Source organism: Mesoplodon densirostris, chromosome 2, assembly GCF_025265405.1.
Source record: "Mesoplodon densirostris isolate mMesDen1 chromosome 2, mMesDen1 primary haplotype, whole genome shotgun sequence".
Taxonomy (NCBI): Eukaryota; Metazoa; Chordata; class Mammalia; order Artiodactyla; family Ziphiidae; genus Mesoplodon; species Mesoplodon densirostris.
Window position 1 is genome coordinate 91501309 of NC_082662.1, and position 17041 is coordinate 91518349.

A 17041-nucleotide genomic window follows, 5' to 3' on the forward strand; every position below is an offset into this window, starting at 1 on the left:
AATATTTTTAGAGTCATGAAAATATAGTCATGGAGGTAAATTCTTCATTCAGAAAGAAGGGGATAGATGATTTAAAAGAGAATTGAGATGCTAGTCACATATAAACATTAGTTAAAACACTTTATGTAAAAGCGTCTTTCAATTGTCTAATTTGGGGGATTAAAGAAAACCTCACATAAGCACTGCTTTCTAGGACCCTGATTTATAGACTGTAACCATTTCCATGGCTGTGGTACAAACTTCTTCAATGAATTCTGGAACATTATGCAAACAGTTTCGCCATTTAGATGTCAGTACCTCAAAGAACAGAAAGGCCAATTCCTTTGTGTTTCACAATTCAAGGACTTACCAGTAAATTACAAAAAGAAACTGGAACAGAGTCATACAGTGACGAGAACTGAGCTTACAGAAGCCTAAGCACCCACCATCCTAAAAATGTAAGCCTTTTTGCTTGTGATCATTTTCCCCCAAACCATTACTGATGCAGATCTACATTTAAAGATTACAAAAAGAACTGTTTTCAAAAACAGTAGGTAAATACAGGCTTTCTGTGTGTGTTTTAACCTAGAGTAAGTTATAAGGAAAGCAGTTTATCTAACTTGATATTGGATCATGTTTTTTATCAATTGAAGACAAAAATTCAATTCAAAATGATTTAATTATATATAAGGCACTAGTTAAGAGTGAAAAGATGCACAAGAAAGACAAATATGAGGTAATAAATAATAATAAAAAATTAGATATAAATTGTATAAGAGTTCAGCATTTCCCCCACAGAGAGCGCACCTGAAGGTAACTTCTGAATAGACAGGATATAAGCTGGACCTTAAAGGATGGGTAAGATTTACCCTGGGGAAGTTGAACATGCAGAAGAATGAGATGATGTGAACAAAGTAACAGAGGTGGGAAATCCTGGGCAGTATTTACAGTGGCACTAATCAAGTATCTAGAAATAAGTATTGTCTGACTTTGCCTCTAACAAGTATCTCTAATTCCTGACACCTTACCAGGTACCAATTCCTGTCAATTCTAGCTCTACAGTTTATCTAGAAACTATTAACTTCTTTTCCCTCTACCTTAGTTTGAGTTCTCAGTACCACCTGCCCGAATGACCTTAATAGTCTTAATTCATCTCGCTGCCAGTATTTCCTTTCTTTCAGAAGCACAGATGCTTTGAAAACTCCATTTTATAATTATATTTTAATGCTTTGGTATTTTATATTGAAATGAAAATATTTTGTGATTTTTAGGTTAAAAAGTATCTTTTCTGGATATGGAAAAATTAGAAAATTTAACTTGCTAAGAACTCTATCAAGCCCCACATGTATCTTTTATATATGTATATCCTAATCAGATCACTTAAATCTGTGAGGTAAAAGAAAGCTGAGCCAGCAGAATTGTCAAAAAATGTACTACAAAACCATATAATCAAGAGTTACTAGTTTTTTATATAGAATACTTGTTTTTAATCTTCATATGCATTTTGCTTAACATTGATAAAACACTGACTTTTGCTAACAGTAAGAAAGATTATACACATGGCTACAACTAGGTACACAGATAAAGCTGAATGACTATGTAGACAGAAGAGCAGCTAGATTTATATTTTCACATATAAATGAGAGAACCCACATACAAATTAAGTGAAAGAATTACAACTTGAAGCATACAATTCCAAAGACAAGATCCAACTTGGGGTAGGGGGTGGGGAGGGGGGAATAAATAAATAAGCAATTCAACTCAGCAAATATTTGTTACACATTGATTATATGTGCATGGCACTGCAATAAAGTACCATGGAAGATGTGAAGATAAGTAAATTAAGGAGTTTATAATATGGTAAGCACATAAACATATGCAAGCAACTGAATACTCTTATAGGATAGAGATTTACCAGGATTGTTTGAGTAGAACGGCACAATCAGATCTACAATTTAAGCAGAAAACTATAAAGTGGAAGAGAATGATGGGAAGGTGGCTATTAAAATAATGACTGAAAAAAGGAAATGGAAAGGAAGGAAAAAAATTTTAACATGCTCATGATTTAACAGGTGGTCAAAAATAATTCCAAAGTGACTAAAAGAACAGAGAACTTATTAGATGAATTCTTCTAAGGTTACATAGTAATGTAGAGCTCTAATACCTTTATTACCTAGTTAAGTGTTCTTTGTACTCCTTAGGTTTTATCATTTCTACAATAGTGCCTGGACAACAATGAAAGCAATTTAACGCTTCTGAAAACTAACAGTAAGAACTACTACAAGGTCAAAAATGCTGACTATCACAATGAGTGTTGTGTTATTTAAAAAAAAGGAAGGAAATGAGTTCTTATTTTTTGAAAGTAATATACATTTTTTTCCCAAAGTAAATATGTATTATATAAACAGAGGAACATATGGCAATAATCAAGGTCACTCATGCAACAGTCAGCGAAAGTGGAAGCATTTCATAATGATGAGAAAATTATACAACCTTTTTCCCTGAAGTCAGCCACAACTGATAATGCAGTTTTAAATGCAGAAATCATTGCTACCTAGTTTCAAACTGTCTTATTTATCTTTCCTTTAAAAATGTCTCAAAATCATTTCAGTCACCAAACTTTTACAAAAGAATTAACATATTCTATCACACAAATGGCTAACAATAAATGAAAGTACCAGGCAAAAAAATTATTTTAGGAACTGTAATTCTTTTTTAGCCTGTCAGATTCAGGAGAATGTACACACAGTAAGTGCTAAGTAAAAAGACTGAAAGAAAACATACCAAAATGGTAACTATGGTTACCTTCAGGTGGTGAGACTATGGATGCTTTTATTTTCTTCTTTATACTTACTGTATTTTCCTGATTTTCTATGCGTATATATGTTATTTGTTATTAAGAAAAAACGTTATTTTGTAAGTGGCTCTTCAAAAGCAGCAACGATAATAAAAGCAATTCTGATTCTGCATGATTAAGCTGCTAAATGCCTAACTTGAAGATTTCAAGAGAAGAAGCACTTGTTCCTCTTGTCTTTTGTGTACTGAGAAAAATCTCTGATTTTTCGTTATCAGGAATGTCTAAATACAACCACCTTGCCTGGCTCTCGACAAATAAATGGATTTTTCTTTGACTAGAAAAATCCTCAAAATACAAATAAGTATTAGAAATATCTGTTACTTAGGAATTTCAAGTAACATGATTTTAAAGTATACATGTTTATAACTAATATTTTAATTGCAAAAAATCTTAAAATTAACTCAATGAAAATTTGAGTATCTAACATATCTTGGTTTATGTATCCTTTGCCTAAAGGTGGAAAACAGGCCCGCTTTTTTTTTTAATAAATCTTTTTTTTAAAAAATTATTTATTTATTTTTGGCTGCATTGGGTCTTTGTTGTTGCACGCGGGCTTTCTCTCCAGTTGCTGAGAGCGGGGGCTGCCCTTCGTTGCGGTGCGCGGGCTTCTCATTGTGGTCGCTTCTCTTGTTGCAGAGCACAGGCTTTAGACACGCAGGCTCAGTAGTTGTGGCACGTGGGGTCAGTAGTTGTGGCTCGCAGGCTCTAGAGCACAGGCTCAGTAGTTGTGGCACACGGGCTTAGTTGCTCCACAACATGTGGGATCTTCCCAGACCAGGGCTCGAACCTGTGTCCCCTGCATTGGCAGGTGGATTCCTAACCACTGCGCCACCAGGGAGGTCCCAACAGGCCAGCTTTTTAGCTTCCAAAACTATAGGATATTAGAACTTAGCTAGTTTAGTATTCTTCATACTTTTTAGTGACAAATCTTTTTTCCAAATGAATTCTTACATAGAACATCACTGATGTTAAAAATTGAGTTAAAGATAATGACCTGGCTCCTCCGGGGTTTATTCTTTGTGTTTTGGTGTCAATTACTTCATTATCTGCAGAACCCTAAAGCATCTTCATAAATCATGGTGCACTTTTAAAACCACTAGTTTTGTCCAACGTTCCTCCCTGTTCCCACCTCATCCCCTTGTAGTTAAGAAACTTAAGATCCAGAGCAGTTAGATGACTCCTTAGTTACCACCTGAGCAAAAAGTAAAACCAAAACCTTTTAACTTACAGTTTAACTCTAAACCTTTTCCATTATATCCATTATACCTTTCCTTTACTAATTCTTCCCAATATGTAGTCAGTTTTTACCCAACATACTTATTGTAAGTCTTGTGTTAACTAATCTCTAGATAGCCAAGGTTTCTGTGGTATGTATGTATGGATTCACTTGTGTTTCTGTAGTACCTTGCAGATGCCCCAAAGTGCCTCCATTACTCTCTAACTCTACCTTTCTCTCTTTTGGGAATGTCTTTTAACTTCTTGTCCATCTAGAAAACCCCTTATAATTCCTTTTCTAAACCACTTTACTGAGGTATAATTATCATACCATAACATTCACTCATTCCAAGTATACATGAAATGATTTTTAGTAAATCTAAGTTGTACAACTATCACTATATCCAGTTTTAGAGAATTTTTATCACTCCAGATCCCTGATGGCCATTTATACTTAATCCTTGTCCTCATCCTCAGCCTCAGCCAACCATTAATTGCTTTCTGTCTCTATAGATTTGCTTTTTCTGGACACTTTAGGTAAATAGAATCATAAATTATGTGGTCTTCTATGTCTCACTTCTTTCACTTAACATACATATGCTTATTATCTATGCTGGGACTACCAATTGTTCATAAGAAAAAAGGAGATACTTCAGGGAAATATCATGCCTTCGAGAGTCTGGGAATAAGACAAACCCAATCGTATTCTTCTACATAATCAGTTCTAAGATTGATAATGGTCCTGAAAGGATAGGAAGACTGGCACAGGGTTCTTAGGACAGGAGGCAACTTCTCTAGAAACGACAAGTTAATACAACCAACCAAAATGAGAAAACACCTGGGCAATGGTATTAGAAGGGTCCAGCCCCATGGACAAGTCTATGGGGTTAAGGACCATGATAACTGTGGTAGTGAGATGGTAGGATCCATTAGCATATAGAGTCCGTTTCCTTTCCTAGGATTATCAGTAAGGCACAAATGGCTCTCTATATCTCACTAAATCTCAATTCCCTTAATAGACACTGCTCCTATGTATCTACTTCTTTTAATCGTCTATTGCACCCTACCCTCTCCATGAAGTCCAAGCCCCCATCACCTCTTCTCTAAAAGACTGCAATAAACCTACTAATTGATTTCCTCACTTCTAGTCTTCCCTGGCAGAAATTCAGTCTCCACATACCAGCCAGAGATATCTTTTTAAAACACTTACCAGATCAAGTATTTGCTCTGTTTAAATCCCTCTAAAGGCAGCTAGTCTATATCACTTAGAATAAAATCCAAATTCCTGACAGTGTATTAGCCTAGTAAGCCAACCCTACCCACCTAGCCAGCCTCAGATCACTCCTCTCCTTGCCTACTACTCTCCAGCAAGCCTTCCTTTGGTTCCTTTAACAAGCCAAGCTCATCTCCACTTTAGGGTCTTTGTCCAAACTGTTCCTTCTGACTGGGATATGGTTGTTCCTTCTTGATTCATATCTAATCTTAAATGTTACCACCCAGAGAGACCTCCCCTGACTATCCAACTAGAGTAGTGACCTAGTCACTCTCTAAACTAGCAGTCTACTTGAACTTCTTATACTTGCCACTACCTGACTTTATTTTTTAAATTTATTATTGCCTCTCTTTCCTACTAGAATGTAAGCTCTTTGAGAGCAGAGACCTTCTTGGTCAGGTTTACCACCATATTCAAAGAAACTCAGTAGGCAAACAATAAGAAGACAAACTATTTGTTGAATAAACAGACCACTATTCCTCTTAATGATGTCTAACTTGGCAACCTCTAATATACTTTCAATATAACAACAACAACAAAAATTTCATTAGGTATATGGGGTTTGTGGTAAGGAAGTGTATTTATGGCATGCCTAGAATAGAATGCATATCAACTGGCTGTGTATGTGTGTGTGTGTGTGTGTGTGTGTGTGTGTGTGTGTGTGTGTGTGTGTGTTTGTAGAAGTGTTAGTCTATGCAACTACTTACCTTCATAGATACTGATAATCAAGAATCTTCTGTTGGTTAATAAACTACAAAGTTAATAAAAAATACTCAGTGGTCGATTCTGAACTATGCTGCTTTAGAAAACAACAAAAACAAAAAAGATAGTTCAAAAGGAGCTGATAAATGATAGCTAAGAAAATTGTACCCATTCTCAGGTTAGGAATTTCATACTACTCCTCTTTAACCTAAGGTAAAGATGTTGGAAAAGTATATACTGTTCAGGTCTGTAACCTTACCCAAGTAGAACTTCTGTTTAACAAGAAGTTTAACTTCTTGTTATGGCTGTTTTTCAATTCATAGGAAAGCTCTTTCACATAGATGACAGAATGCCTTTCGAAAGTGGTGCCCACTTCCCTTTTAGAAAATTGAGCAAGAGAGCATGGCAAGGTAACCTGTTAACACTATACATTTAGCAAGCGTATTTCTGGGAACTAAAATCTACTTTTCCAATTCTGCCATACTAAAAGAATGATAGTGCAGTTTTTAACTTTCTAAGAAATTTTTTATCTGTCTAGGTTGATGAATCTCAAAGTGTGGTGCCTGCACCAGCAGCTTCAGCATCACCTGAGAACTTGTTAGAAATGCAGACTCTCAGACCCCTACTCCAGATATACACTGTATCAGAAAATCTGAAGGGAAGGCTCAGGAAACTCTTTAATAATCCCTTCAGGTGATTCTGATGAATACTAACGTCTGAGAACCACTGGTATAGGTTATTGTTTTTCCATAAATGCTAGTCCAAAGAGTAAAGAGAAAAAGACTAGCTATTATAAGGAAGGGGACTTTGCCAAAATTTTTGCATTATGCAGGATATCCATATACATTTATTTTAAAATTTAAGTGTGCTGTGCATATGATTATTTTTTTAAGTCTTTTATCTTAGAAAACTATACAAAGGAATCAATAATTACCTCCTTCTCCTGGGATATGAATACCTTGGGTGGTACAAGAATTACACTTCCATAGAGATTTCATAAGTACAAAAGACAGAAAATAGAAAGGTACTTCCTGTTTTTCACACTAGTAGTAAGTCATTTCATATCCAGATTAGGGAACAGAACCAAGATGGGGAAACAGTACTTTGTGGCTGCTTAGAGAAATCCCATATAAAACTGAGAGAAAGCTAAATTTAAAATAATAATAATATATGTAAATGTGGATATGATCTTGGGGGCTTATATGTATGGAGACTGTCAATTCTCATAGTAAATTCCTCTCAAATACCTTCACCCATTTAAAATATAAGAACAATAATACTGTACTTCTTTATCAGTGTAGGGGATCAGAGGGAAAGGGTCACCCTAGTCTAGCTTTACCCAGTCTGGATAACAGATTTACATAATAAAGACAAAGATCTTTTAAAATACTTATGCCTTACACCCTGAGAAAACCATAATTCAAAAAGAGTCATGTACCACAATGTTCATTGCAGCACTATTTACAATAGCCAGGACATGGAAGCAACCTAAGTGTCCATCGACAGACGAATGGATAAAGAAGATGTGGCACATTTATAAAATAGAATATTACTCAGCTATAAAAAGAAACGAAATGGAGTTATTTGTAGTAAGGTGGATGGACCTAGAGTCTGTCATACAGCGTGAAGAAAGTCAGAAAGATAAAAACAAATACTGTATGCTAATACATATATATGGAATCTAAAAAAAAAAAAGAAAAGGTTCTGATGAACGTAGGGGCAGGACAGGAATAAAGACAAAGACACAGACACAGAGAATGGACTTGAGGACACGGGGAGGGGGAAGGGTAAGCTGGGACGGAGTGAAAGAGTAGCACTGACATATATACACTGCCAAATGTAAAATAGAAAGCTAGTGGGAAGCAGCTGCATAGCACAGGGAGATCAGCTCGGTGTTCTGTGACCACCTAGACGGGTGGGAGGGAGACGCAAGAGGGAGGGGATATGGGGATAAACATATGCATCTAGCTGATTCACTCTGTTATACAGTAGAAACTAACACAACATTGTAAAGCAATTATACTGCAATAAAGATGTTAAAAAAAATTTACGCTTAAAAAGCAAAAAACTCTAAATAATAGATTATTAGAAGATAATTTAGAGCAAAATATGATGGAAAGGGGCTAACTAACCTTCTTCACCAGAAATAAAAATAAAACCAATATGAAAAAATATATATAGTCCCTTATATATAGTCTAATAGCTTAAGATTTATACATTTTTGTCTATCACATAATTTATTCCTCTCTTTTTCCTTTCTCCTGGCAATCATTCTTAAATGATTAAAAGATAGCATGTCTAGAGGAAAGACTATTGGACTGAGAATCACTCAAGAATCTGAGAGTCAAGAATTCAATTTATTCCGACATAGAAATGTTTGGAAAAACTTTTACGTGTAAAAAAGACTTGAATTGGCAAGGTTTTTTTTAAGTATGCATTTTCTTAGAAGACAAAACAGACAGCAAAGTTCTTTGCCAATTTAGACGTAGTCATAACTAAGAGGAAGTAATGAATACTGAAAGGTGAATCATTTATACTTTTTCTCTGGTTCTTCAGAACCAAAGTCAATATTTCTGGGATGCCTGGCCAGGATTAGTCAATTAAAGTGAGCTACTCTTCATAGGTAATATAGAAAATACAGGTCCCTCTAAAGCCACAGACACAGCATTGGGTACCAAGGCGAATGTAGCTTCTTGCTATAAACAGCTATTTTTTTTTAATGGATGAATTCAATAGCATTTTACTGACCCTCAGAACAAAAGAAAAGTTGTGTTTTTTGAGATTTCCTATATATACAACTAGCAATTGAATTCAGAGTCTAGGTGATCCATTGGCTGTGAGTTGTCTCTTTGTGCCTAATAATCAGCAGCTCTTATTCTGTGTGGTATCACACCTTTAATTTGGGACACCTAATTAGTGTGTAGAAAATTAAAAACTGCATTTATCAGAATAATCATGCCATTACTTCATAACTGACAGTAGCTTTTATCCATGGGCTTCACTAAAGCATAGAAGTATTAATTAAATTTTATGGGATTATATTTCCTTTAAAATACGTGTGTAGAAAGGATCAAGCTATCTTTATATTTCCCAAGAGATTGGAAATACATAAATGATTCCCAAAAAATCTTTACTATTTTTTCTTTTATTTGATTTTGAGAATATCTGGGAGATTCTTGACTACTTTTCTAATGGACTCTCCATATATATGATCAAAATATTTAAGATTTCATTAAAATAAAATGCCTGTTTCATACTCACAGAGAGGAAACCAACCAATACATGCCAACAGTTCTCAGTTCATGCTGTCCCTTACTTTGTAAACAGCTATTTTAAATTATGCATTCCAGTAAGATATATTGGGAAATACCTATTTCATACACTCTAAGATGCAAATTTTTTCCTCTTATAATACACCTGAAATAGGAATGTGTCTTAACAATCAATAAAGTCTTAAAACTACTGTTGGCCACAAGCAGTCACAACTGTCATGGATTATATATGTGTGAACATCAGAACACAGATATCAAACTTGTAAAATGAATGTCAGCAGCCTGGAAGAAAATATTAAACAGTTATGGAATGCTCCTTTAACTCCTCAGAACCAAGATTTCTGGGCTAAAAACAACTAACTTTACATATCAATAATTGCAAAGCTGGCTTAAAAGCCTAATATCACTGGCTTTTAGCTCTTTCATGGATTATTTTAAGAAATGCTGCATCACCGTGCTCTTAATAGCACAGAAAACAATATTGGGTGGAAAAACATGGGCCTCAGCAATGCAGAGTAAGTCATCTGGAATAATTTTAAAAGGTTTTAGGAATACTTAACCAATTTAATTTGGTTATATTCCCTTTTTTGTATATTACAATTTGGATATAAAATTAAAATCTTTCTCTAGCTAAATTTCAATGATCTATTCCAGTGAGGGGAAAAGAAGTCTAAGCTATGGGAAAATTATTATAAAAAAATCTAGTATTAAAAAACTTAATACAGTCTTATATAAAATAATAATGTCTTATAATTCATGAAATACAATAAAATCTATGGAAATTTGCAGAAAACTAAAACATTTTTGCTAAATACCATTAATAAAACCCCATTCTTTTGTAGTATTACCTGTAAACCGCAGCAGCCTACAGCATTCATTATGGAAGCATTGTGAATAACTCGGTAAGGGATTCCCAGTTTCGTTGCTCTCAGAATAAGATCGCTATGTGTTGTAGCTCTGTAGTGAGAAAACATCAGGTTGGATTAAACTAACCACGGCTGACTTTTTAAGACAGTAAAACCACAGCATTTCATGAGCTCAAGTCAATCAAAGGGTCAAGGACACTGCTTTCCCTCAAATATTTCGAGGCATCTGCGTAACACTTTCATCTGGGCTTCTGGGCAAGAAAAGTGTAAGTTTACACAGGCCCTGTACAATGTTGAAAGGCACCTTTAACACTCTTAAAGCAACCTTGGCAGCTACAGAAAAAAAGGAACTTTTAACTTGCTCTTTTCGTCCTGTTAACACCTGCAAAAGACATCTGTGGAATATTACTCAGCAACCGAACTCCTGAATAGCAATTCTCAAATGTTTTGGTCTTAGGGTCCCTTTAAACTCTTAAAATTTCTGCTACAGAGTTCCAAATTATGGCACTAGACTTCCTCCTTGATTTCTGCTCTATTTTGAAGGCTTTGTTTCTGTATAAGGCACAATTTACAGAACATTTTCACAGCCTGTAGATCAGAGTTCTGACTGATATATTCCTAGTTGGATTTTATCTGTCTAGCAGTCATTTTATTTATAACTGTTTTCAGCCTGGTTGTTACTGTGCATAATTAGTATGTGTAAGGGTGTGCCTATTCTGCCTGCTGCCTTCCCTTTTTTGAGATAGATCTAACGATTATAATTAGACAGATTGGGGTAAGAGAGAATACATGTAAATATAAATATGGATACTGTGAAACCTAACCCCATATCAATTTAGAACTGCATTATTAAAGGCATTTTTCCCCCTTGATGAAAACTCAAGGCCCTACTGGGGAAAGCAACATTAGCATGTTTGAGAAACTACATACAAACAAGCAGAACCTGTCAACTGGTCAATGCATACCAAGTAGGAAGATCAAGGGCTTTCACCCCATGAGGCAGTCAGAAACAGATTAAAGAATGCCCACCAGGGAAGGCTGTTTTAAATCACACACATAAAATACAAACTACTATAAAAATAATCATTAATTTGATTTAAAGTAAGCTTTTAAAAAATAATATAAATGCCAGTTATAAGCTTTTAATATCACTTTCAACAGAATTTCACTATTTAACAGTAAGCTAAGGGAAAACTGAATTAGTTACTTGGTGAGTTATTTAAATAGATGAGCAGAAAGAAAAACTGGTTTAAAATTATTCTCTTTTTATCACAAGTTCATTTAAAACGACCAGATGTGGTTGGTGTACTATGAAGATTTAATGACCTGGCAAAGTGATTTGATTTTGTGAAACTGATATAAATGTGATTAAATTAGCCTTTCAGATTACTGCTATGAAAAACTGTGATAAAATTGGTATTTTATCATCACAATTACCTAGATTATATTGTTTCATTAAAAAAAAAAAAGAAAAGAACTGTACGAACCATGGGCTTAACACCCTTATACTGGGCATTCCTCCAGGTCCATGGCTCATGAAAATGTTTCATTGTAGTGACTGGGAAAGTGTGTGCGTGCATGTGCACGTATGTGCACTGCCATGTGTAAAGACAAATTTATTACTATTTCTGGGCATGTGGCTCTATCTAAAATCATATATACTTATATACACACACATATGGTTCTAGATAGAGCCACATGCCCAGAAATAGTAAATGTTTCTTAATAATATACTTGGAATTGCTCTGAAGGCAATTTCAAAAGAGATTCAAGAATGTTGTGATCAATGGAATCAATAAAATGAAGTTCATAAAGGTGACAATTTGAATGTATAAGACTCAGTATGTCTATTTTAAATTTTATTTTATAACAACATTAATTTGCAGAATGGAAGCAATTAAATGATCCACGTTCAGGCACATAGGAGACAGGTGAATAAAGGTATATTTGTGTGTGTGTATGTGTGTGTGTGTACCATGAACATATTACAGAGCATATTAAAATAGCAAATGGAATAAAAACAGAACCATCTTTAGAAAGAACTTGGTTTTTGTTTTTTAATTAATTTATTTTTGGCTGTGTTGGGTCTTCGTTGTTGCGTGGGCTTTCTCTAGTTACAGTGAGTGGGGGCTGCTCTTTGCTGCAGTGCGTGGGCTCTCATTGTGGTGGCTTCTCTTGTTGCGGAGCACGGGCTCTAGGCACACGGGTTTCAGTAGTTGCAGCATGCGGGCTCAGCAGTTGTGGTGCATGGGCTTAGTTGCTTCGCAGCATGTGGGATCTTCCCGGACCAGGGACCGAACCCATGATCCCTGCATTGGCAGGTGGATTCTTAACCACTGCGCCACCAGGGAAGTCCAGAAAGAATCTGTTTAATGATGACCCTGTTCAACTGCTCTTTATGGGGACAGAAAGCTTAAGACTGTCATCTCTCACATGACTGAGTCAGATCTACTGATGGAGAACATTTTTAGAGTCATTTACATTATTTATGTGATTAACTTCCACACTCCTTTTAATAACCTAGATAAAAGGGCAAAGATGAGGGGCTTCCCTGGTGGCGCAGTGGTTGCGAGTCCGCCTGCCGATGCAGGGGACACGGGTTCATGCCCCGGTCCGGGAAGATCCCACATGCCACGGAGCGGCTGGGCCCGTGAGCCATGGCTGCTGAGCCTGCGCGTCCAGAGCCTGTGCTCCGCAACGGGAGAGGCCACAACAGTGAGAGGCCCGCATACCACAAAAAAAAAAAAGGGCAAAGATGAGAACTACACCAACTGACTTAACTTACTTTCAATTACCTTCTCCATGAATTTAAGATTGGTGGAGATAGACGATTCTGATGGACGCACAACAATGTGAATGTTCTTAATGCCACTGAACTGTACACTCAAAAATGGTTAAAATAATAAATTTTAAAATATTTTTTAAATATTAGAATTTTAAAATATTAGAAAATTTTTAAAAATTAGAAAAAAGAATTTAAGATTGAGTAAACAATTTTCCCTTCTTTTTGAAATTTTTATTCAAATAAGTAGAAAGGGGCTTAAAATTAAACAAAGCACATTTTTTTGGCCTTATATATACATGGAAGAATTTCAGTGCCTTGTTGCATTCTGTATTGCCTTCCTGGTTTATCCATTTAATTAATTCAAATTCTAATTCTTCAAGGCCCAATTAAAATTTACACATTCCTTACCACCTGTCTCCAGCTACTATATCCCAACAGTAATCCAGTGGATAAATGAAAAATAACTACAGTTACAGTAAATATTACATAAATCCAAATACAAGGTTATATATGATTAGTCACTGACATAGGGAAAATTAACTGGCTAGAAGTTAAAAAAAAAAAAAAAAAAAAAAAAGCACTTACTCCTGAATAAAATAAGGTAGGATTCATGGAAGAGGTGGCATCTAAGCTGGGTCTTAAAGAATCTACTATTTCACTAAATAGGAACAACAGTCTGTTTAAGGAAAAAGCACGAGCAAAGACATGGAAAACGAATACTGCAAAACATTTACAAAATGGCAAAGTTATACAATTTGGCTCTACCACAGTCAAAAAGAAGAGTAGTCAAAGGAAGAAGTAGATAGACTGTTAAAAGATTTAAGGCCACGAAGTCACTGAAGGATTCTGAGTAGCGTCACAGCACTTTCTCTGGGCCTCAGTTTTTTCATTTACATTGAAGTTTCCCTTCCACCCCTCCTTCCACCCCAACCCCCCCCATCCTACCCCACAATCTTACCCCACAATCTTCAACTATTAAACCAGACCTTGCTCAAGCACCAACTCCTCCATAAAATAAAGCCTTTAAGTTTACACACACTTTTCTTATAACTGGCATTTATATTATTTTTTAAAAGCTTACTTTAAATCAAATTAATGATTATTTTTATAAAAAGTGTGTGTAAGGTAAGTGTGTGTAGGTAAGTTTACACACACTCATCTTCTACTTTACCTTTCAGCAGTACATCAAAGCTGACCACTCTTTCTTTTCTAAAATATTCTCTTTTCTTGGCTTCTGTGACAACACACTCTATCGGTTTTCCTCCTCCTCTGCTCTTGAGAGACCATGAAATGCCAGTTTCCTAGGGATTGATCATCCTAGGTCTTCTGTTCTTGCTCTTGTTCCTTCCTAATGTGATTCCATCCACTACTCAGGTTTTAAATACCATCTAGATACTGATGACTTCAAAAGTCATATGACCAGGATAAATCCTCCCTTGAGCTCCAGTAGCAGATATCAAATTGTCTATATGACATCCAAAACTTAAAACATTTCCAGAACCAATTCTTGTTTCTCCCAGCCCTTTTTCCCGCTGGTTTTCATCATTTCAAAAAATGGCATCATCAACTACTCAGTTACTAAAGCCAGAATCCTTGAAGACTTACTTCTTTCCTTTTCCTCATCTACTATATACATCCGAGCATTTTTCCTTCTAAATTTTTCGCAGTTTGTCTTTTTCTCTCTTCTACCAGAGCCACCCTTGCCTCCCTAAAACCCACTCACCCAAGCATTTAGAGTGATCTTTTAAGAATGTCAATGAGATTGTGATTATTTGCTGCTTATAATCCTCTAAAAGTTTACCACTGTACTTCAAACAAAATCCCTACTCCCTCCAAAGCCTTACATGTCTGGATCCCACCTATCTATTTAACTCCTTCTCAGGTCCCTTTTTCCTTCACTCACTGAGCTCCAACCACTCTGGCCTTTCAGTTCCTTGAATACATTCTTGCTGTTCCCCTCTGCTTAGAATGTTCTTCCCTTCTGCTTTTCCTTTTACTTTTTAGATACCTGCTTGAATATCACCTCCACATGAAGGATTTTCCATATGACCCTGCATAAATAAGTCTGTTCCTGTTAGTCTCTATTTTTTTTTCTTTACAGATTTATTTTTAATTTATTATTTTTTCTTCAACTAATGTCAGTCTCCCTTACTAAACTGTAAACCCATGAGTTATCATCTAATATATATCCAGCACATAGGAATGCCTGTCATGAGATAGGTGCTCAAAAGATATTTGCTGAATGGATGTCAGTCCAAATACACCTGGTCCTCCTTTGTCATGACCTCAGGCAAAATATTAACAATTCTTTCAATTAATATTTGATTGATGTCTACTATAAGCCAAGTATTGTGAAGGAAGCTAGAGAGATAAAAATGTGAAGGACAGCCTACAAATCTAAAGAGTAAATATTCAAATAAAAAAATACTTTGTGAAGTAATATATGAAAACTAATATGAATAATATGTCAGCAGTTAGGAAGAGATATAACTTCTGGTTGGGTTAATTAGGAACAATATCACAGAGAATGTGATGTTTGAGTTGGGCTTTGAAAAATGAGTAGGTTTCTGACAGTCAGAAACGGCAAAGGGCACCACAGATGAGGAAAACAGTTTGAACAAATGCGTGATGGTGAGAAAGCATGACGATCAGGGAAGGGCAAACTGGTTGGCGTGAGTGTGGGTTTCAGTACAAGACTGGCAGGACACCAGTAGAAGAGCAGGCTAGACAGTATTTTTCATGTCTGGCCAATGATGGAGCTAATAATAGTCTAATTTTGAGCCCGGGTGAGATTTTAAAATTGTGGATCTACAAACATGAATTTGATCACAGCATAGGTAATGAGTTAAGGATCTACACCTGGACCAGGTAAACGGCTACTATATTAAATTAGTATAATGAGAGCTTGGATTAGGTAGAATAGTGGCTGCCACAGATGAAAGGAATGAAAGGATATGAAAAACATGGTAAAACAAAAGTCAACAGCAGTGCTTCTCAAACCGTGTGAAAGGCCAATATTTTTTAAGTTCTAAATTGTCACGGAACATTAGTTTTGTAAAATGCAAAAAAATTAACTATTAGAAAAATAAAATATAAAATAATACAAAATACATGCTCCAAATTTTTATTATTAGTTTCAGCAGAGTTAAAATTATTTTGTAAAACTGCTATAAAAGTTTCTAAATGCTTACTTTCAATTTCTGTAGTTATCTCATCATGGACTGGTAAGTTTGTGGGCTGGCAATAGCCTGCAAATCTCACTTCAAGTAGCATTGGTTTACTGGACTTCATCAGTGACTGGATACCATTTGCAACTAAGTATAATAATGATACATAATCTCTGGCACCTCATATTGATATAAATTACTTTCTCTTTGACAGACACATGCACATGTAACTCCATTGTTCTGAAAAATATCCTTGGTGGTGGGCTCACAGTGACTTAATTGTCCTTATGTTCCTTAAACCTGTGACATATATCCTGGGTCACCAGCTGGAGAAAAAGAACTGTTCTGTTTGGCTTGACATTAGAGATTGATGATGCTTGGCTAGACAAGTATAAGCCCATCTTTTTAGTAATGGGGAAGAACAGAGCTCCCAATGGATATAAGAAATTGAAATCTGAGGCTTAATAAATGATAAATTCAAGGCAAGTAAAGTGACAACAGTATTGCTAAATAGCAGATGATTAAAAAAGAAAAAAAAAGCCTAGGACAAAGCAAGCAGAAGATACTTGCACTTACCTGCAAAATAAATGGCAGTTACAACTCTTGATAATGTAATATACTTATTTAATAATGATACACTAGTTTAGGTTATTTGATGCCCTAAGTGACTTTCTAAAAATATAGCTGAAGCAACGATATAAACTTTAGAGTTGACACTTGATAATCAATATAAGTTATACATGATGACATCCTTCCCAAATAAATTTTCTTCATTAATCTCAAAGATAATGAAAGCTTAAACTACAAAATTTTAGACAGCGCCTAGGTAAATAGTCCCCTATCAGGACCTGGAAGATAAAGTTTTAAATGTAATAAAAGAATTCTTAATGATTAAAAAAGTAAATAAATTAAAACTCAAAATATC

At 35.4% G+C, this 17041-nt stretch overlaps 1 protein-coding gene across 3 annotated transcripts in view; it reads right to left on the reverse strand.

Annotated features, from left to right (window-relative positions):
* The window catches only part of DPH5 (diphthamide biosynthesis 5), a 37618-nt gene that overhangs the window by 11777 nt on the left and 8800 nt on the right, over positions 1-17041 (reverse strand). For all 3 annotated transcript variants that reach the window (XM_060085719.1, XM_060085709.1, XM_060085701.1), the window contains one exon: positions 10147-10255. In XM_060085719.1, the coding sequence (XP_059941702.1) occupies positions 10147-10176 (30 nt within the window). In that variant the 5' untranslated portion in view covers positions 10177-10255. The remainder of the gene's footprint in view (positions 1-10146; positions 10256-17041) is intronic.